Source organism: Amblyomma maculatum, chromosome 5 (assembly GCF_055883805.1).
Source record: "Amblyomma maculatum isolate TAMU_Amacu chromosome 5, ASM5588380v1, whole genome shotgun sequence".
In the NCBI taxonomy this organism is placed as follows: Eukaryota; Metazoa; Arthropoda; class Arachnida; order Ixodida; family Ixodidae; genus Amblyomma; species Amblyomma maculatum.
In genome coordinates this window covers 137,308,142-137,329,401 of record NC_139348.1, presented here as the reverse complement: position 1 = coordinate 137,329,401, position 21,260 = coordinate 137,308,142, and the positions used below count along the sequence as shown (strand labels likewise).

Below are 21,260 nucleotides of genomic sequence, written 5' to 3'. Positions count from 1 at the left end.
CACACACACACACACACACACACACACGCACGCACGCACGCACGCACACACACGCACGCACGCGCGCGCGCGGATCTCTTCGGCGTTGTTCAGTCCGAATTCACACACACACCCACGCATTCTTGTTCGCTGGATCTCTCTCTCTGTCACACACACACGCACGCACGCGCGCGCGGAAATATAGAGAGGTTATATGTGTGCTCGATTGAAAATCCTGCGTGATATCTCCACGGCGTGCTCATATAAGCCAGTAGCTTTACTTAGCCCGCGTAAAGTTTTATTAATAGTTTAGTTTTAGTAGATTTAGTTTCGGTTACCAAATATTTCATCGCATCAGGCATGTGACAGTGCAGCTTGTAAGGTGTAGAGCCCTGCAACGCATAACTATGCCGCGCTTGTACACGTTAGGCATACATACAGCAGCGGGAGAAGTCGATTGTGCATCAAAATTTTGATGAGCCGTGCTGCGTGTAACGAACCGTGTAAAGTCGGGGGTGCGCGTCCACGGCTGCTTGACGCCGCATTTTAACTCCTGAACAATACGCTTTGTTTGACGAGAGGGCCGGTTCCTGTACGATTCTTATTGACAGATGAAGTCATGCTGGAGCTATACTACGTACAAGTTCACAGGTCACTGGCCGTGGGGAGAAATAAAATGACGCTTTTTTTTTTTTTCATGTATATAAGAAAGGGTGGAAGGGGGGGGGGGGGGGGTCTGAGACCTTTGACCCTGACTCTACTTCCCGATATTCGCTATAGGTAACGCGTCACAATAGGCTTTATTGCCGAGACGTGCTCAGTATTGATATGGCCTGTGCGACACGTTATGCGACATGCTACGAGGTGTACATGTGGGATGCTTTATTGCGATACTTGAGGTATGTGCCATGCGGGCAGCCTGTGCGGCGTGCTATGCACTATGCTGTGACATGTTGTGCAAAGTATTGAAGGACTCTGGTTGTACGCGTGTTGTGCGCTGGGCAGTCAGTGCTAGTGCAACTGCGCTCGGTAGAAAGCGTCCACGGATAAGGCGTATATATCGAGCATCGGGCGTACTTTCTTTCCCCAGGCACAGGTGACGAAGTGCGTCGTCGCTAATCGCCGGCAGCTCGCGCAAAAAGGCTGCCGCGCCGCTATTATTAGCCTTCGCCGCTTGTGGCCGCCGCTGCACGGTGGCTGCACGCACGCAGCTGTATACCGTTGCACGACTCTTTCTGCGCTCTTGTTCCCTCCGGAGCTCCTTCGGTGGCTCTCGTCTCAACCGTCACTTCATGCAGCGCACGCCTGTCGGGCACGTGCCTCCTCCTGCTAATGCCGATGTATTATATTGCGGGCTCGGTTCTGCGTCGCGTCCGTGCGGAACGCCTGTACGCGCTCTGCGTGCCCATCAAGCGTGCGCCGAATCTGCTTGTTGCGGTACGTCCACGTCGGCCCACCGCGGATATATTGGGCTTCAAGGCAGCGCCATGGTAGAAGCGCCGCATAGCGACCGCTGTTTTGGGCGCGCTATTTTGTCGATAGGTGGGACACGTGCTCGAGCAAATTTTCCCAGTGTCAGATTTGGAAGAGCCGATTTGCACTATTCGCGCAACGAAAGCTGAAAGCGGCCAAGTCTTGCTTCGCGCTGGACGCAGTGGTGGTGGGGCAGGTTGGCTCCAACGGGCCCATGCTTGTGTCCTCTATGCAGGCTCTCCACAACCAACTCGGAGCCGACACCCTACACCGCTTAATCCGGGTGCCCTGGGTACAGCCTCTGATAATTACAAAAGGAAACGTCTTGGGGATAGTCTGCGCAGCTCGTTTAGTGTTTCGGTACAAGGGTTAGTATACTCACTTTGTCGGCGTCGGAAGTGTTGTGCACAAACTCTCATTTTCGTTTTGAAGGTTCTTCTACACAGTGTATAGAGGACCGCGGTCCTGCGCACAGGGGCCCTGGCTTCCGCGTCCTATACTGTACCGTGAGCAGATACATCCTGTCAGTGTGCAAAATGACAGGCGTGTTTTCTGTCGACTGTCGGCCTTTCCGCTGCTGACTGCATCACGCTGGCATGGCGCGTAATATAATACGCGCTTGACAGCAATGTGTTCCCAATTCATCGTTAACCGCATGCGCAATGGGTGGCGAACAGCACGTATATATAGTTTCCCTTTACTGACGAAAGACGAAAGCGCAGATGAAAACGGAAACATATATGTGGAAGGAAAAAATGGTTAATCATTATCCCCTGGGCGATAACAGCACTTAGCTGTAATTTTAGAACGATGAAGCAACGACATTGAACATGCACTGTTTGCCAGCCTAACCTTTCTCTTCCTGTGGCGTATCCCTTCGAGTCTAAACGCTTTGTCTGCGGAATTATGTACAGTTCGTCAAGCTTTTCTCCATAACTTCCTCATCCGCTTTTAAAGGGCGCATACCGTTATGAACCTTTTGCGGTAGGGGAGTAATTACTCATTAGAATTCACGCAAGAACAGCCTAACGGTTACAAAGGAAAGCTATACAACTTTCACGGCAAGCTTCGTAGTTACAGAAAAGATGGTCGGGGTCCTTGGTTAGAATCCGACGCTATACCGCCTGTTCTGGACAGTTATGTGTCAACTGAGCGGAATAGGGCAGCCAATACATCAGATATATAGGCCGGGGCCGAATTCAACAATTCGGAGTGCGTGTGTATTGGTCTAAATATTAGGGGAATCCCCCAAGATGGAGTATATTTTGTAAAATTTCAGCGGTGCATTTAAGTCCCGGGCCTTATGTGCGAAAAAGTGAAAGCATTGTGACTCCGGACCTTGCAAGTTCTGGGCCTATAGTTCCATTATGAGGTCGTTCTGATCGTTTCGCTTGCTTTTCCGACGTCTGCAACTTTAATTTCATTTCTTGTTTATTCTCATTTCTATTGTATTTATTTATTTTGATGTTTTGTTATTTTTACAGCTTCGTATTTAGATTTGTCAATAACTGATTTACTTTATTTCTCGTCTCCATAATCATCACGTGACTGGGATAACTTCCGGAGGTCGTGTTTTTCGGACAACTTCCGGCCCTCAGATTTGGCGCATCAAGAACCATATAATGCTTTCGCCTTAGTAAGAGTATATTTAGTTATTCCTTGGCATGCACTCAAGTGCCGCCGTACAGCTACAAAAGAATAGCTATACAAGTGTCAAGGAGATATGGGAATTGAAAAATTCATCCTGGTTTTTACGATGTTCGCTGTGCATACCGCAAACGGTGCACTTTCAAGTGATGTGCAGAGAAACCTGCGCCTTTAGGCAAATTGCTACTACACTGCTACTTCTTCGCCTACTGGCGCACTTAGCTTTAATTGACAGCGCAATAGCGGTCTACGTAGTTACAAAAATGGCTAGTTCGTGATGAGCTCTCCGTCCGGCACTTTCGAGTATATAGTCGCTGGAAATGTTTTTTTGGGGCGGCACTGGGTGAAGCTGGTGCGCCGTCCCGCAATATCTCCATAAGGGCTTTTCAGAGCGCGCCAAGACGCTTGTTCCATTGTTGCGGCCAGGAGGACCACGTTTACGGCCGGGCGTGGCAAGGCACCATTCGCGACGCCGTTCGTATACGTGGTCAGGACCACGTTTATGTCGTCGTAGGCACCACTCGCGACGTCGTTCCTATACGCCTAATTGAGCCACCGCCCTTGCTCTCCGTTTGGCTAGCGTCCACGCTGTCGCCGGGGTGTACAGCATAAGCCATCCGAGTGGTGCGGTACCGGGGTTTCCACCGAGTATAATGCGCGCCATCCGAGGATGTCTTGTTCTCCTTTGTGTGTGCGCATGTTTTTTTCATTGAAATGCCGGGCAAGAGTCCGCGCGTTGCGTCATGGGACTGTCTCTTGCTGGATGGTGTCCCTGCCTGTCTTATCGTTCTTTGCCGCATCTTTCTCCGCGCTGGCGGTGGGAGGAGAGGAAACCGCCGTGGTCCTTGAAGCGCGCTTGGCTATAGTGGCGCGCCTGAGCAACTTATACTCGAAAGCTGGGAAAAACTGCTCGGCAGTGACTCTAGCACGTGTGAGCTGACGAGGCCTTGGGGGAACAAAATTGAAAAAGCAAAGGGGTTATATAGACTATGAATAACGCATCGTCAGCGTCATCATCAATCGGGTTATATTCATGGCAGTGCAGGGCAAACGCCTCCCATAGTCCTCCAATTAACCCGGTCCTGTGTTAGCTGCATCCACTTAACCCCTGCGAATTTCTTAACCTCATCCACCCAGATAATTTTCTGCCGTCCCCTACTACGCGTTCCTTTCCTTACAATCCAATTGACGACCATCGGCTATCTTCTCTTCACAATATACATCTCCTGCCCATGCCTAATTGTTCTTGATTTCGACTAGGATGTCATAAGCTAGTTTCTTCCCTGACCAACTCTACGCTTCCTGTCTCTTAATGCCAAACGTGCTGCTCGCACGGTGGTGCCCCAGCGCTCCCTTGCGGTGTACAAAACAAGGATAGAGCGGCGCGCGCACGCACGCACGCACGCACGCACACACACACACACACACACACACACACACACACACACACACACACACACACACACACACACACACACACACACACACACACACACACACACACACACACACACACACACACACACACACACACACACACACACACACACACACACACACACACACACACACACACACACACACACACACAAAGTTAAACGTGGGCTAAGTTCAAGGGCGAACTTATTACTCATAGTTTCTCTGGTTGCTCTTCTCCAATATTATCATTGTCACACACACACTCTAAGAAAAAAGGGTGTGCGAAAGGGGTAAAAAGGGCATAGCATGGTCATTTACCCCCTTTAGAAGGCCTTGGGGGTAACTTTGCACCTGCTGGAAGCAGGTCCCTATTCACTTACCCTCTTAGAAAACTTGCACCCTACTGTAACCCTACTTACCCTCTCTACCAGCGTTTGTGTGTTAGTGTGTGTGTTCGTGCCCCTTAGACAGCGGTGTGATTAGTTTGGGCACATGTCACAATGGGGCGCTCGTGCAGCATTCTGTCCCATCATGTCTCGTTCCTGCACCCTCGCTTTCAGAGACGGGACGCCTTTTGTGCCATCTTCGCCACCGTTTTTCTCTGGCGGCGTTTGGGTCCCTCTCCATGTTTACCTCTCCCAAGTCTGGAACTGCAAGCTGCAGGTGTGTCGTGGCTTCTATGGGGTGAGGTCATGACTACAAAACTGCTTCTAAATTGTAATGAAACAGCAGATACTTTTGTTTTGCTTGTGGGAGTAATGCTCTCAGTGCACAGCCTGTTTTAGGCTTAGTGGAGCCACTCCGACTGCATAGCGAACTGTCACGGGCCGTTCTGCAAACGTATTTCCTAAGCTGCTTAAAGGAAAGAAAAGGCACAGTATCTGTCACACTTCTTGGTAGAATCCTGAACCACACCGTAAGGGGAAGCTTGGGAAGCTTCGAAGGAAGGTGTATTAAAAGAAGAGAGGAAGAGGTGCTGGTTGTGTTCAGCAACAAAATTATGCACATATTTGATTTTACCTGAAGCACATACAGCTCATTCGGCCGAAAAGGCATCGCCATTGCCATGGTCGTCGCCGAAACTCGCAACTCGTGGAAAAATATATGCTCTGATTTATATTAAAGTCTTGATAAAATCGATTCCTTATACAGCTATCAGGGTGGTGTCATACCCTTTTCGCGTCACATTTAGCATCCATCTGCTAGTCATGTTGAAGGTAAGTTTGCAACAGAGATTGGAACCAACGACATATGTACAGATGCCGAAATCTTAACTGACGTTCGTGACGGCAGTACTTTCTGTGATTCTGAGCGTTACAGATCAGCTAACCTGCGAAAAGTCAAAGTATAAGAAATGGCTCACCAAGCTCTTGCGTAATCTTGAGCTTCTGGCAAGTATTGTCCTCATTATGGCGTAGGAGCATAGAAAAGGAGGTCGTCATGCGCACGCCAGTTAAAGATTTGGGCGGCTCTACCTCCGGTTTTATGCCTTTCATTTTAAAGTTCGCCGTTCACCGAGAAGTGAGGCAGATACAGCACCTTCCGTTCCTCCAAACAAAGCCAACTAAAGGCGTTAATCACATTGCCAAACTCTGCGTCTCTTAACGGCAAGAATTCGCGGAATGAAAACACCGTGTTAAAGGCGCTATCACGTCTACAGCTTTGGTGTCATGCTGGCGTGAAATTATTTAATTTTATAGCGTTAACTAGAGGCAGGCTGGTGGGCAGCTGAAAGCTGGGACAATCGAGGACAAATTTCATCAAAAGTTGTTTCTTTCTACTCGTTTTTTGTTGAATGCGACCAGCTACACTGAAAATAAGGATTTCTTCACCCTCATTTACCGTACCGCAGAAAGTATGTCAGTCGGACATTTTTAGTTTACAAATGGACACACACACACAGGTATGTATAATATATAGGCTTAAACTGAACATTAAAACGACAGAGATCATGGCGTCTTCCCCTATCAAGTCCTGGAGCATCAAGGGACAAGAAGTGGAAGCTGTGAGAGATTTTCTCTTCTTGGGTTCCAAGATTACCCCGGTAGGAGACTGCAGCCATGAAATTAGGAGACGCCTGCTTCTGGGCAAGAGAGCCATGGCTAGCCTTGACCGCCTAGTAAAGAGCAGATACATTACACTGCCAACCAAGATCCGTATAACTCCTGCTATGGTCTTTCCAGTTGTGATGTATGGATGCGAGAGTTGGACTGTGAAGAAGGCTGACCGCCGAAGAATTGACGCGTTTGAATTGTGGTGCTGGCGGAGACTCCTGAGAGTTCCTTTGACGGCAAGAAGATCAAATCAGTCGATATTGTCGACCATAAACCCTGACTTCTCAATGCAGGGTCAAATTCTAAAGTTAAAGCTCAGCTACTTTGGTCATCTGATGAGAAGAGAGGAGTCGCTGGAGAAAGATTTGATGTTGGGAAAGGTTGAGGGTCACTGGAGAAGGGGTAGGCAGCGAACGCGATGGTTGCATGGCATCCTCGAGGCGCTGCAGATGAAGTTATGCGATGTTAGGAAGATAGTGGGAGACCGGAAAGCGTGGCGTAATATGGTCCATATATATATATATATATATATATAGCTCAACTTTCTGGCAGAAATGGCATTTTGTCGATGGTATGGTTCTTGCCTGATTCGATCAGAAGTCGGATGTTCCCATCGTATGCGGCGGCGATGCCGGTGCTATCGCTGAGGCAGTGGCTTGTCTTGCATCGCCGCCGCCGCATATTATGGGAACATTCGATTTCTGATCGAATCAGGCAAGTACGCCAAACAACTTTAATATTTAAAATACTAACGGCAAAATGCCATTTCTGCGCGAAATTTGAGCTGCGAGGATTTTGCGGTTTAGCTGGGAGGAGCATTCAACAGCGCGCTGGTAATTGTGCAACGCCCTGTATATTCCTGGGTCTCCTCTTTTAAATAGCTTTTATGTTTCTGCAAACGATCTACCTCCCTGTCTGTCCTATAAATGCACTTTTCCACGGGCCATCGGAATGCGGTAAATAACTCGTCTTGCCTCGACCAAGGTTTTCATTTGCTTGATCTTACTGTTCTATACACATGCCCCCTTCTTAATTTCTTTTTTTTTTTTCCAATTTTCAAGGATAGGCTAATCAGTTTGGAAAGTGAAGAAAACAGAATGCGTACACCGTGCCGTCGTGCTCGTTATTAATATTGCAGGAGACGTTATTTTGGCATGTCATCATTAATAATTTTTTCATTCGCTCCGATTTAAGCAGGTTCTTTTATATTCGTCCTTTGCGTCTTTTGTTTCAGTTGGTACCCTCATTTTGTTACAATTTTAAGGTACACAAACTGCCCCAAAAGCTAGCTCTATGTTCTTAGTTTACCAGGGCTCCTTCTTTTCGCAGTGCTTCGGCGTGTTTCATACTTTCTGCATCACACTGTCGGGTGGTTGCAATCGCCGCTTCTCGGGCGCTTTCGTGATGAAACACGACGCATGCATGTTTTCCGTCACGCCGCACACCATGCACTTCGCGTTTTTCAATGCAGCACACACGTGTTTGCAGCTACATTGTGCGACACGATGCCTTCGACAATAAGTTGAGTGGAAAACTTACAAAAGACCAGCTAGCTGGCTGCGGAGCCACGTGCAGCCTGTGATACTTGCACGTGGTCACTTATCCTTTCTAGTTCCGAGAATTCAGGAAACTGGGCATTGATTCCTTCGCTCGCCGTATGACACAGCGCAAAGGTGACGCACGCTCTTTTGTCCTGATGAGCTTGCCCCTCCAGTGAACATCAGAATTTTGGACACTGAATCTCAAGCGCCAATGATGGAGGTGGGGTAAGGAACAATCAGAAGAACCTGCTGCTTCCCGGAACTCGTTTCTTCACAGCATGAAGTCATTTTTCGCCGGACTTTCGGAAACCAGTTTGGCTGTAGCTTCCACAGTGCCTAGGCGGGGTACACAAGACTTCATTGTGAACAATATGACAGGTCCCAGGGAACCCAAAATGCGTGCCTCCTTTCGACGGCGAGCACATGGTGGCTCTGGACACATACTCCTCTCAAGGCTCCGTGGGGTCACGAGTCATTCCAGCAGAAGCGATGTCCTGTTCGGACGCGGAAGCATCGAGCGGTCTCAGTCTTATGCCTATGGGCTTCACTGCCCTTGAGTTGTAAATATTTGCACCATACTCAACATGCAAATAGATATGTGCGAGCAAAGTCCTTTGTTGTCATTGCAGGGAACTACCCCCTGTAAAGACGTAATCTTAAATTAACTGACGCGGCAGAATTCTGTTAAGGGCACAGCTCACGACGACTCTGCAATCAGCGACGACGTGGAGCTTGGATAAAGCAAGAGGTACGCATCTTCTAGTGGGCTGCCCAAAAGCAGCAGCGGAGGAGAGATCACGTTAGCAGATTCGCTGGGCCAGCGTTGAGAACAAGTATGGACTTGAAAGGTTGCTGCTGCGGTGGCGCCGTGTCACAAAGACCAGCTTCGGACTCCATTACGCATGTCAATGATGGGCGACAGCAGCAGGTGCGGCGGCAGCGGTCAACGTAAACCGGCGCATGGTGCTTGTAAGTTCCATTTTTCAAACTTTTTGCTACCCTTATTGTGGGTTTAAGCCGGTACTCGTTTAATCAGCATGCGTTGCAATAGTGAGCAGAGTGTTGAGTCCGAGGTTCGAGTGGTCCCAATCTCTATGATCAGCAGGCGTGACTGCATTTGAGTGGCCATAGCATGTGTTTCAGCGAAGGTGAACCAGAAGTTTTAAAACTGTGATATTGAGGTGGTTTCAGATTGCAATTGCTTACATCAGGATACAGGTTAATCAAGCTAATTTGGTGGAACTAAACTCGTAACAATTGACTTCTTATGGCACTTGCGTAATGAATATTCGTGGTTACCCAAGTTTGCAATTGCGAGATGCCGGGCTAGTCGGTACTGCATTCCTAAAGAACAGTGCAAGGAACAACACGGAAACACACAGAATGGATGGACACTGGCGCTGACTATACTTCGTCTCACAAGATGCTTGCAGCACTGCGAAAGGCAGAGGCACCCCAGTGTAATCAGGATCACGCGCACTGCAATAGGCAATTGTGCTCCTACGCGGCTCTTGCCACCAAATTGGCGGGGGTAACAGTATAAAAGCACAATTCTCTATTATAGTGTGCAGGGGCGAGAGGCACTTCGGAGCACAATTGCAAGGACGCCTCTGCCTTTTGCAGTGCTACAGATGACTTGTGAGACGAATAACAACTAAAATTTAATTACCGAGCAAACCATATATAAACATGCATAAAGTGGTGGAGCCAGGGCGATTACTAGACTGTTTTCGGTGGTCGCACAGCATCACCTTGGCTTCACACCTTTATGCATGTTTATATATGTTGTGCTCCGAAGTAAAATTTCAGTTATTATTGAGTGCCTGTGTCTGTCCATTCTTCTGTGTGTTTCCTTGTTGTTCCTTGCACTCTTATTTAGGCATACCTAAGTTTGTTCTAGTTGAGAGCTTGCGTTGTTGATTACTGTGTCATATCCTTTCTTCTACAGTAAAACCGCTTAACAGAATCATGCACACAGCTTTGAACTTCAGGCCAGTTCGCGCAGCTTAATTTCATGTCTCATAATGGACACTTTTTGCAGTAGCTTCCTGCGATTGCAAAAAGCCCCCTCATCTACCATTTTTGATGACCATGCTTGCGAAAATGGAGGAGTTTTCTGAGCGTGATTTTTCACGAACGTCCCCTCAGTTATCGACGCCCTGGCCTGCTGCACAATAATGGACCTTTTCTCGGCGGCGCACCCTTCTTGGTTCCCTCGCATATTTCCAGCAAACATTTTTTCACAATAATTGAGTGGGCTTATTTTCTGAGCAGTAGTTGAATGCAGGGCTGTCATGTATGAAGCAGGTCAAGTGCAGGGGGAAGGTATATCAGGGTGTGTCCACAGATGCCTCAAGCATATCACTACACATGCTAGCTGAAAGTAGCCCATCACTTATATATACTGCTTGGAAAACAGGCCGGCACCACTACTGCGAAAGAATGTTCCTCGCATGGCGGCCACAAGAAGGGTGCGGTGCTGGAAAAATGTTCTCCATGCAAGTGCTTGCTGTATCTGCAGCCGCGACGCGGTTCCAACACGCTTCCATTTTTTTTTTTTTTTTTGCCGCGCCGCCGCAGTTTAGTCGCCGAGGTGTTTCCATCGCTTGCATGTGTATCCATTTTGAATGTGGCTATTCCCTCCACATCTCATTTTTCTCTCGCTTTTCTCTCACACAGGTTCCCTCGGAGTATGGATTCAGCCACGACGATGACAAAAGACTGCTCGGTTATCCTGCCATTTTCAAACGCAATAAAAAGTAAACCCTGCCTTCCGTTCTCATGTATTAATATCGGTGTGCAAACTGCGCCCTGAATGGCTACATGGCCCGTCACAAATATGTCGCTCTAGCACGAAGAAACCAACATTGCGGAAGCGAGGGCGTCTGTGACCGGCTGACGAAAACATCATACATCTTTTCACCAAAAGTTTTTCTTCTGTATAGGGCGTACGTTAAGGCTGTCTAATGTTGCAGCGGAGACAGCATTACCACACATATGCCAAACGGAGTCGCTTGCGTTGCAAATAAAGAAAATTTGTCTCGTATCGCTTCGATAGCGGCAATGTCTTGTGACTGACTGCACAATCAGTCGAAGTGTGGTTGTTTTCAAATTACTAGCGTACCAGTGTGCGCCTAAACTATATTTAGAAGGGCGCAAACATACCCTTCGAAGGAAAAGAACATTACCCCAAATTGGTGTAAAAACACTATAATATAAATTTATTTTATTGCTCTGGGTGGTAAAATTACCCTTCCAAACGAAGCATTAATATGAACGTAAGAGTGCAAAGTTACGCCCATTCATAGGGTGCAAAGATGCACTTACTGGGTGCTGTAGTAAGCTCATTATGCTGGCATAAATGCAGACCCTGTGAGGGTAAGTTTACACCTTATGATTCAGCATAAGCTTATTCCAGCTGGGAGCAAACATGCACCCGATTTTAGAGCATATTTTTGCACTTTCACGGCCTAACCTTTAGTCCTTCTGAGAAAGGGTAACGTTACTCCCCAAAAGCATATACTTGCACTTCACCATATGGCGTAACGTTAGCCTCGTTGTAGCGTAAACTTTACACCACCTACACTTAAGCCCCCGTCGAGGGTGTAACTTTGCACCCAAAGGGGCTCCCCAGTGCGTCAGTGGACTTACCCCCCTAAAGGGGTAAGATCACACCTTTTTTTCTTAGAGTGCACCATTTTCCGTTCCTTAGCTATCTGCTTTGTACTTTGCATAAGTATAGAATCCTTTTCGTTGGTCTCTCCGTGTTTCTTCCTCACAGGTCAGTACCGGTAAGATACTTTATATACTTTCCTCTTGAGGGATACCGGTAAGCTGCTACTCCAGCATATCTAGCATCCTATCTGCAGCATAAGGGACACTATAGGGAATTGAAGTACTCACATCAGAGTACTCACATAATGGCGAAACATTAACTAGAGGTGGAGTTCGAAGTGGTTCCCCGCGTGCACCTGTGAAGCGCTGGCGTGCTCGTTCAGAGCTTAATTCGTACCCGCCTAACTGTCTGCAAGAAACGCCAGTTAGTTCGCGAAATGCCACGCGAGGAAACCAACCTGGCACTTGTGGAGAGGGTCTGCTAAGCACGGGGTGCCGGCGCAATCCACGCTAGGACCTCACAGGTGACCGATAAACGCCGTTTTGCGCTGGCTACCGCAACAAAACCTCCGTTTCAGTTGTGCATGCGCGTAGTATCGCGTGTCCTTTTCTTGCCGGCAATGACTATTGTCTTTGCTAACGGTGGCAATGCGAGGTCGTCTCGGCGGATTGTTCAGAAGGCAATGAATGGTTCGCGTCGTGCCAGAGCGTGTTTCTTGGCACACAGGAATGTCCTTCTAGCCGTTTGGGTCGCCGTCCGCGTCAGGCCTCTGTTTTGCCGTCTACTTTTCCTAGCTCCTGCCTGAAAACGTTGCCTCGGGAGTGTAATTCCTGGTCAGCGCGGCGGCTGTAATTACCTGCGGGCCACGACCGCGCTGCTTCTGGGTTCTAAATTCGCTGTGGTCACTTAACGCAGAGAAGCGACGCCACCTCGACCATAGACCAGGGGGCCGAAGGAAGCTCCCGTTTCTTCTGTCGGATGACTTTCGCCTTCGGACAAACAGCTGCTGGAATAACCCTTGCGGCGGCGACGGCAGCAGCAGCGCGTTGCAGGTATACGTGCTCCTCGTGACGTCAGCGAGGGTCGCGTCTTTTAATAGGAGTCGCTTTCGCATTATACTTGAGCGGGCCACTCTCTTTTCTTCCCTAATGGCTCCGGGGAGTTTTCTTGCGCTTTGCACTTCTTGCTGGCCCCGGCAACGACGAAATGAGGAAAGCTGCGCGCTTTGCCCTGAGGATGCGCGCGTGTGTAGCTCTCGCTCTCTCTCTGATATGTATATATATACCTCATCTGACTGCTAGAAGTATGCAGCGCGTATGTGTGTGAGGCTGGGCAACGCTTGTCGCAAAATATAGTTGGGGTTGCTATTATAGAGCGATCATGACAGTCAGTACGTTTCGTCCGGGGTTGTTGTACATCGATGCTGTTTCTTGTGGCGGTGACAATTTGCTGTGTGGGTGCAGGGGGGGAGAGAGAAATTGTAAAACTTTCCTGAGCCAGTTTATACGGCCGACTATTTGACCAAACTTTCCAACCCGAAAACGTGTGCACGCTGATTGGTCGATCGGCACCGCGTGGTGTTCCGCGTCTGGCGTCCATCTTTGTGTCCAATCACGACTTTCATTGTCGCGTTTCAACAGCTTTGCGATGATCGCACCTCATGATTGGCCATGTACGGAGGCACTCCGCAGGCTCCAAACGTGCTGCACTGTACTATACAGTATTGAGACGGAGGATATATAGTCTGCGGCCGCGGGAGTCGTATACTATATTCCCGAGCCTCGCTCTGCCTTTCCTTCTCTTCTTATTCTTCCCCTTCGCTTTTGCTGCCCGCACGACGTGTACACGCTCGGGGCTGGCGCACGACTTTCTTCGGCCGTACGCGCGGCTCCCCATACCTGCCGTTCGTTCGCATGTCCGTCGCCGTTCTCCCTTTCGTATACGGTACACACACTCCTGCTCTCGATGCACGCTCGCATCGCTTAGGCTGTGTTACACGCAGCTACATGGACTGCGATCGTCCGGGAGTCATTAATGCGCGACCGAAAGCTGCCGCGAGCCACGAAATATATTGGACGGCGATATCGGCTCTCTCGCGGGTGGCCACGTATACTTCACCCCGCGGTCCCTTGGTGTATACGCGTTGACGCCGAGGTTCTGTTTCGGCGTTGGTTCGCTGCCTCGAATGCCGAAGCAGCTATCGCGGATACACGATCGTGTGCCGGCGGGGGGTCTCGTCCTTTGCTTCGAAGCCATTTGTATACATGCGAAGTGGGGCCCGCGTGCAAGGCGATGGACCTTCGGTGTCATGAATCGCTGTCGGTACCGGGGTTATGGCGCTCCTTTGACCCTTGTGTGTGTGCGTATAAGCTTGGCGAGCACGATTGGCCTGCTCTCGAATTGTCCGAAGGTTCCTTAGCCACAAAGGAGGGCGTTTGGCTAGCGTTCGTGCGTGCGTATAGTTACGTTTATTGTCGCTTACTTTCATGTGTCTCCTACCTATACTTCGATATGTGCTCGTGGAAGGTGCATACAAAAGTCACTCGGAGCTAGCTCTGCCTCCTCGTCTATATGGCTGATCTGGCACATTGGTTTTGTACCTGTATACAACTCGGCGAGCGTGCAGTGTATACAGAACGACGCTGCGTATACACGTGTAATGGTATATATACGCATTTCCACCCAGCGGGCCATGTTTGACGGCGGAAATTGGCCGTCGCACCGCCTCTTCATCGCTGTTTGGACTCGGTCACATATAGCGTGCACTTGTCACGAAGCTGGGGATGTTGTTGGTCGAGAAGCATGCGCCATTGATCTTGGGAAGCGGAGGATATCGGCGCGCTCAGCGCGCAGGCACAATCACACACACACACACACACACACACACACACACACACACACACACACACACACACACACACACACACACACACACACACACACACACACACACACACACACACACACACACACACACACACACACACACACGCACACACGCACACACACACGCACACACACACACACACACACACACACACACACACACACACACACACACACACACACACACGCGCGCGCACTGTCACATATGTCGCCTCGTGTAATTCATCGCCGAAGGTGTGTACCGATGTCCCAGTTTCAAAAATGTGGCGCCCCCGCAACCTGTTCGGAACTTTGTGACCATAAATCGCACTCGATTGGTCTAAAAACCATCCCCAATCGTTCAGCTGTAATCTCCTTTGACTAATCTCCCATTGTCAGCCTCGCTGTGCCTCTGCCAGACTCGTGGGTTCACGCGGCATTTTCTTTCTTTTGTTTTTTGTCAGGGAACATTTCTAGCTCCGTCCCGTATGTATCGGTACGTTTGAGCATGTAGATCGGTGACATCTTGTCCAGACATGCAGTACTGCGTGTTTTTTTTTTTTCTTTTTTCTTTTTTTTTTTTTTTACACGAGATATATATTTGGCCAGCGATCGCCTTACGCGCCAGGTCGTGCTGCAGGGAAAAAAAAAAAAAAATAAGAAAGAGCAGTCGTTTTTTTTTCTTTTCCCCAAATTGTATGGCTTTACCCCATCTACAAAAAGTGTCCGCAAAACGTGTCGGCAAAATTTTTCGATACGAAAACGTCGCCCCATGTGGATGAATGGGAAAAGCTTAATGGTTTTGGGATACGTTAATGAACGTATAAGATGTAGGTTGACCACTGTTAATTAGTTATAATTAAATCGAGTTAATGAATTTGATGCTTCGTTCGAAGAGGCGTCGCGTGTGCATGTGTTGGTAGAAAATAGTTTCTAAACGGATTACCTGGTGCAGAACTATACTGTGCCGAGATTGAAAACAAAATTTGTGACTTAATAAGTGCAGCTGTCAAGATCGTAGACAGACAACTGCAGCGTACGGGAAGTAACAGTATGTAATTGAATTAATTCAGTTCTTCGATGGATTACTTAATTAGTTAATTCAGTTCTCAATCGTGCCACATTCACGTTACATAGAAAAAAAAACAGCGGGAAGAACACGTTCACAAGAAGCACGCAGGGCGACGTACTATGCACCAACTAGCTCAACAAACTACGCTTCTTCAACACATTCACGTTACACGACCACGCCACGTGACAGTCAAGTTGCACGAGTATGCCACGCGACTATGGGAGTATCACGTGACAGAGTCATGTGACAGTCAAGTTGCATGAAAGTATCAGGTGATAAGGTCACGCCAAGTTACATGAAAATGTCACGCGGATATGAGAAAGCCATGCAACAGAAGCGACGGCTTACAGTACAATCCCACTCTTGCTGGAGTGCACTGCAACGAACGTGCGCAAAGGAACGCTACGCTACAAGAGCGACGGTGTACCTTCGAATACCACACTTGCAGGAACACTGGACCAAACGCGCAAGGAAGGAAAATTTCCACCATGCGGCACGAGCCTGGGCTGCTAGCAAAAGCGCGCGGTGCACCGTGTGCAGCAGCATTTCACCAGTGCAGATTCTGTAGTGCTCTGATTTTTTTTTTTTTTTTTTTTTTTTTTTTTTTTTTTTTTTACATCGCATTCTCCTCCGCGGCTCTAAGTCGATAACGAGCAATGTGCGCACCGTTCACTGAATAACCACGGTCTGGTGAGGGCAAAGAGCTGTGCTGCAGTATTTGGGCATTCAATCGGTAGCTCCGAGGTAATTTATTCTCGAGCGGACAATCGCCATTCCAGATTGCGCGGCTCCTTTTAGCGTCACGGTCCGTTTGCGCCAGCATCTCTCCCGCCAGTTGTGCGGAAGTGGCGGGCACTATTATAGCTGCCCGCATTTGCTGCGAATAGCTGTTGAATATTTTTTATTCCTTCCCTCCCCTCGCCTTCGCTTACCTTTCACCTCCACGGTTCATCGAGCGCAGCGCGAGCGAACTTTCAGTCGTCCTCACAAGTGCTCTCGTATACGCCACCCGCTCTAGTGTATGTTGGCGAGCGATGGGTTTGCGATGTGCGCGAGAAAGTGTATGCATGAGCCGACCGCGCTCGCTCAAGGAACGCGCACCTAACCGGTTTCCCCCTTTCTGCATCTTTCTCTCGCTACGCATCTGTTCAGCGCGTGCATACCTGCTCGGCGTTACGAGCCGCTAGAGGTTATGATCCTCCTCCAACGGTAAATACGAAGGAAAGGTCCGATCTCCGAAGCATCGTTGCCACCAACGCGGCCACCTCCTTTGCCTCCTCCGCCTATCTCCCAGCGGTCGCCCGTGTGCAGCACGATCCGGGCTCCTTTCCTCTCCATATTTCTCTTTCTCAGCCCGTCTCACCCTCTCAGCCAGCCGCCGAGTGTCCGTGGGCCGACGTGCTCAGGTTCAGTCGCGTCCTCTCCTCTGCCGGTGTGTGTGCCGTGCACTGCTGCCGCCGCCGTTGCAAGGGGTTAGGGGCGACGCACATCCTCCCAGCTGTCGCCGGCGACCGACCATCTGCACAGAAGCCGCGTGTTACGTCGTTGTCGTCGTAGTCTTCGGGGTTGCCCGCGTGTGCCGCCGACTCTTGTTCTTCGACTACTGCGCTGCCGTGTCGTCGCGGTGATCTTCGTGCCTCGTGTGTCTGCAGGCTCGCCGCCGTCCCCGTACGTGTATCCTCCGTGTCGTCGCCACTGATCCGACACGTGTTTGCTTGCTCCACGTTCTCCCGGATACGCTAGACGAGTGGTTGCTCGCTCTATGATAAGGACGATCGACGTACGGCCTTCGCATCTTCCTTCCAGCATCTGTGATCCGGCTTGTCGTGTCGAAGCAGCGTATTTATTCGTCGCAGAGAGCTTTTGATTCGCCCTGTCCGCGTCTCTTCTTCTACAGTGGCTTGGAATACTGTCACTGGACACGCGTCAACGTCGACCAGTTCTTTTCGTCCTGTACTCTGGAAGAGAAAGCTGGAGAGTTGGAGGAGGCGTGGCCCGTCGGAATTTTGGCGGCCTCACTTACCCACGTTGTTAATTCGCTCGGATGTGTTCCGTGCTCGACTTCCTGCCGCGGACTTATGGTGTTGACACCAAAGCCGTGTGGTCCTAACCTCAGGGACTATCTCGAACTCGGGCTTTAACCCCAAAGGTTCACCAACTGCCAAATTACATTACCATAGCTGCACCTCGTTGTCCGATAGGACCGTCACTGCTGTCTCGTGACCCAAGGAAGTAGGAACAGGCGGTTGACATCGTGTCGACGGGCACTGCGCGGAAGTGGGACGACGTATGTGACATAACTGTCTCTTCCGGACAAGCGGACTGTGTTTGCTTCCGCTCTGCAAACGGCGCTCTATCACCGCACTCTACCGTCAACGGCGTGCTTCTTGCATCGCTGCACCAAAACTGGGCGTGTGCGGCCCCACCGACGCCGCTTGAAGTGACGTTTCGGCTACACGGGTGGTGTGCTCTCGGTGATAGGCGCTTGTTGCTCCTGAGTATACTCGTCTGTGATGCGTGCCCGTGTAGACTTTGGAATGGGAGGTCAAAGTTGACGTTCCGGCTCACCAGAAAGCACTGCTAGGAAAGATTCAGCGCAAAGTGCGCCTTCCAAACCGGTGTGGTGTCGTGGACCTCCAAGATCTTGCTGCCCATCGGATGCGTTGATTCCAGGACCACGGAACGTCGGATTACTATCTCGAAAAAGTCTCTTGGTTTGACGCCTAGCCTCGTCAGTGTTCCCACAATGACGGCATCGTCTTAGACGTCAGTTTGCTTCTCGTTGAGATCGTTGCGCGAGGATTGCGGCGGTGGTCGTCTTCTTGCGAAGTGCGAAGAATGTTATTTGACCACCGCAGAGCCTCGCGGCAACGGAGCATTGCTTCCGTTCTCCGAACCTCCGGTGGCTCGGCTCGGTGTTCGGTCGCGCGTTGAGGACGAGGATCAACTCAGTGAACTCGCGTTCCGTGTACGGGACTTTTCTTTCGGTGCCTCTTTCACGTGGGGTGCGAACACCAACACTCGAAGCCAGTGGTGTGTGTGCGTTTGTGTCCGGAAGCTGCATAAGGGTAGAAGAAGCCATGGATTCTGTGTTTCGGTACCTCTACTACAACCAGGATGACGACTCCACGAGTAAGCTACTGCATGGGTGCTTGGGTGGGAGAAGAGGGCAGATGTGTGCGCATTTTGCGAGTGCGCGGTACACTGTAAAGCAGCGGTCGTTTGGAAATGCGCAATGCCATAAACCAATGCCATATTTCATCTGGTCTTGACCTTGCCGCGGTGGCTCAGTGGTTACGGCGCTCGACTTCTGTGCCCAAGGATGCGGGATCGAATCCCGGCCACTGTAGCAGCAATTTTCAGTCGAGGCGAAAAGCAAGGCTTCCGTGTGCTGTGCGATGTCAGTGCACGTTAGAGAACCCCAGGTGGTCGAAATTTCCGGAGTCCTCCCCTACGGCCGCCCTCATAGCCTGAGTCGCTTTGGGACCCTAAACCCTGTAAACTAAATTCATCTGGTCTCGTAAATTTCGAGATTGCTTAATTCAGATTACAGTTTGGACCAAATCAAGTGCATTTCAAAGGTGCCCCTAAACTTACGGCCTGTAGAATTTCAAGAAATGTCTGCCCCCGCTTAGGGATGTGTATGCATAGAGAAGATTACCGGCACATGGTTTCGCGAAACAAAAAAAAAAAAAAGAAAAAAAAAAGAAAAAACTAAAACTCCGCGTATCGACCCTTGCCACCCGGTCAGCTGATATTGGTCCCATCGAATAGAACATGTTCCATGGTGTTTCCCCAGTTATTTAGTGACCACCACAATTTCCTGACCTAAAGAGAGTAATTTAAGTTTGGAAAACAGGGCTGAGCCACGCTGATTGATTCATATATGACGGAAGCGGCTGAACAGCGCTACCAGACGGGAGGGGCGGTGGGAAAGCATATGCGCGCTTCCCACCCCGTTTGATAGCGCTGTTCTGTCGTTTCCTTTGAATAACTGGAAACAGCGCCGCGAAAACTGGCATTTCGGGCCCGTCGTCTTGGCGCTGTTTTTAGTTCTTCAGTGATGCACCAACTAGCTCAGTTTTCGGTTTTCGTTTCCCGCATCCCGGAAACTTTCTGTTCATAACGGCATACACACTTTCGATCGATGTTCAGCACAACTGCTACACGTCTACGAGTCTGACTAATATAGCAGCTACAAGACGTCTTATTTAGTGGATTCGTTGGCTTGATGCTGTTAGCATTAGGTAATTTTAGGCATATAGGCGAATGTATGTCGCCGTTTCTCGAAAGCGTAGAACAGTTTGTCACGCCTGAAAGAAACTGTCGGGGTTCCCTTCTCAGCTGTGTGGGGAAGCTTTTGCATCATCCCTGGTAGTCTAAAGTTGAATTATATTGAGGAGATCAGTTGATCTCATCTACAACAGACTCGATTAAAGGTTGAACAGAACCCTGCCTTAATCCCGTGGAATATCGCGGACACAGTTCGCTAACGCATAGATCTTGCTAGCACTGTTGAGTGTTTAAAGGCTTTCCCCTTAAAAATTTGACCGATGAGCCTTTACTTTAAACCAATGGGCAATGCCAGCGTGGGCTAGCCATTGAACTTCAAGAAGCCACAGGACGAAGTTTGGCTATAAATATACTGTGCTTTCCTTTCCGAACGCGTAACTTTTTCCATATGGCGTGCCCCATGAAGTGTTGCCGGGAAAAGAAAGGCCCCGATAATGACAAAAGACACTTGTGCAGTCCTGCTCGATAAGAGCTGGCAATCAGCGGCGTCGTCCATCCACTTCTCGTCTTGGAGAGGCAGGCTTTCTTCATCTCGTTGTCCGGTGTCCGCAGACTGCGAGCGCGTTGGCACATTTCGAGCAGAGCCAACTGAATGCCGGGCCGAATCTCCCGGTTTTCTTCACGCACGCCGCGAGAACACGAGAGGCAGAGTCGGGGAGAAATCCTTTGCGCCACCGGGGCCCTCAACAAAAGCCGTGTCTTATTCCGCTGCGAGGTTAGCGGTGTCGTTGCGCGGGCCCTGGCGACGACCGTAGCGGGGAACTGCGTGTGCCTATGCTCTCTCTGCACACCTTCTGGCGGTGTCTTCGTTTGTCTCTATTTTTTCCTCTCCGAGGTTGCGCACGCAGCTGTGAGCTCCGAGCGGTCGGATTGTCACGCCTGCGCTTACACGCGTAGCGGCTGCGTTAGTTGCGTGCAGCTGTGCTCGTGCTCACGGGTAGGCTGCTACTGCGATGGAGCGAAGGATCATCACCGGCACACACATGACGGTTGCGCTCCTGAGCTGCGTCCGTTGGGGGCACTTCGTTACCGCCTCGAGCAGCTTTCTCGGACACAGTGTACCTCTAATTAATTGTGAGGCTGCTGGTGAACATTGCGAGGCGCTCTCAGGAACCTACTTCCGGTGCGTGGCAAAAATTTTTGCTGTTGAAGTTTGTCGTGCGCTGCAGTCTTACCGAGTAGTTGAGGGGGCCGTAGAAAATCACTGGGATGCGTTTTTTGACAACGGCCATCAGCACAACCTGCAAGGTTTCAAGGGGAGGATCCGCGGACGTTTTGGTTATGATGCTATCTTGCTCCAT

At 49.8% G+C, this 21,260-nt stretch overlaps 1 protein-coding gene across 2 annotated transcripts in view; it reads left to right on the top strand.

Annotated features, from left to right (window-relative positions):
* Positions 1–21,260, top strand: part of LOC146189695 (cerebellar degeneration-related protein 2-like) — a 159,729-nt gene that overhangs the window by 53,456 nt on the left and 85,013 nt on the right. Inside the window, exon 1 of one of the 2 annotated variants that reach the window (XM_084604464.1) lies at positions 17,101–18,798. The exons of the other annotated variant lie outside the window; for it this stretch is intronic. Coding sequence (XP_084460590.1) covers positions 18,747–18,798 — 52 coding nt within the window. The 5' untranslated portion in view covers positions 17,101–18,746. Of the gene's footprint in view, positions 1–17,100; positions 18,799–21,260 lie in introns of those variants that run through there. 2 annotated transcript variants of the gene reach the window in all.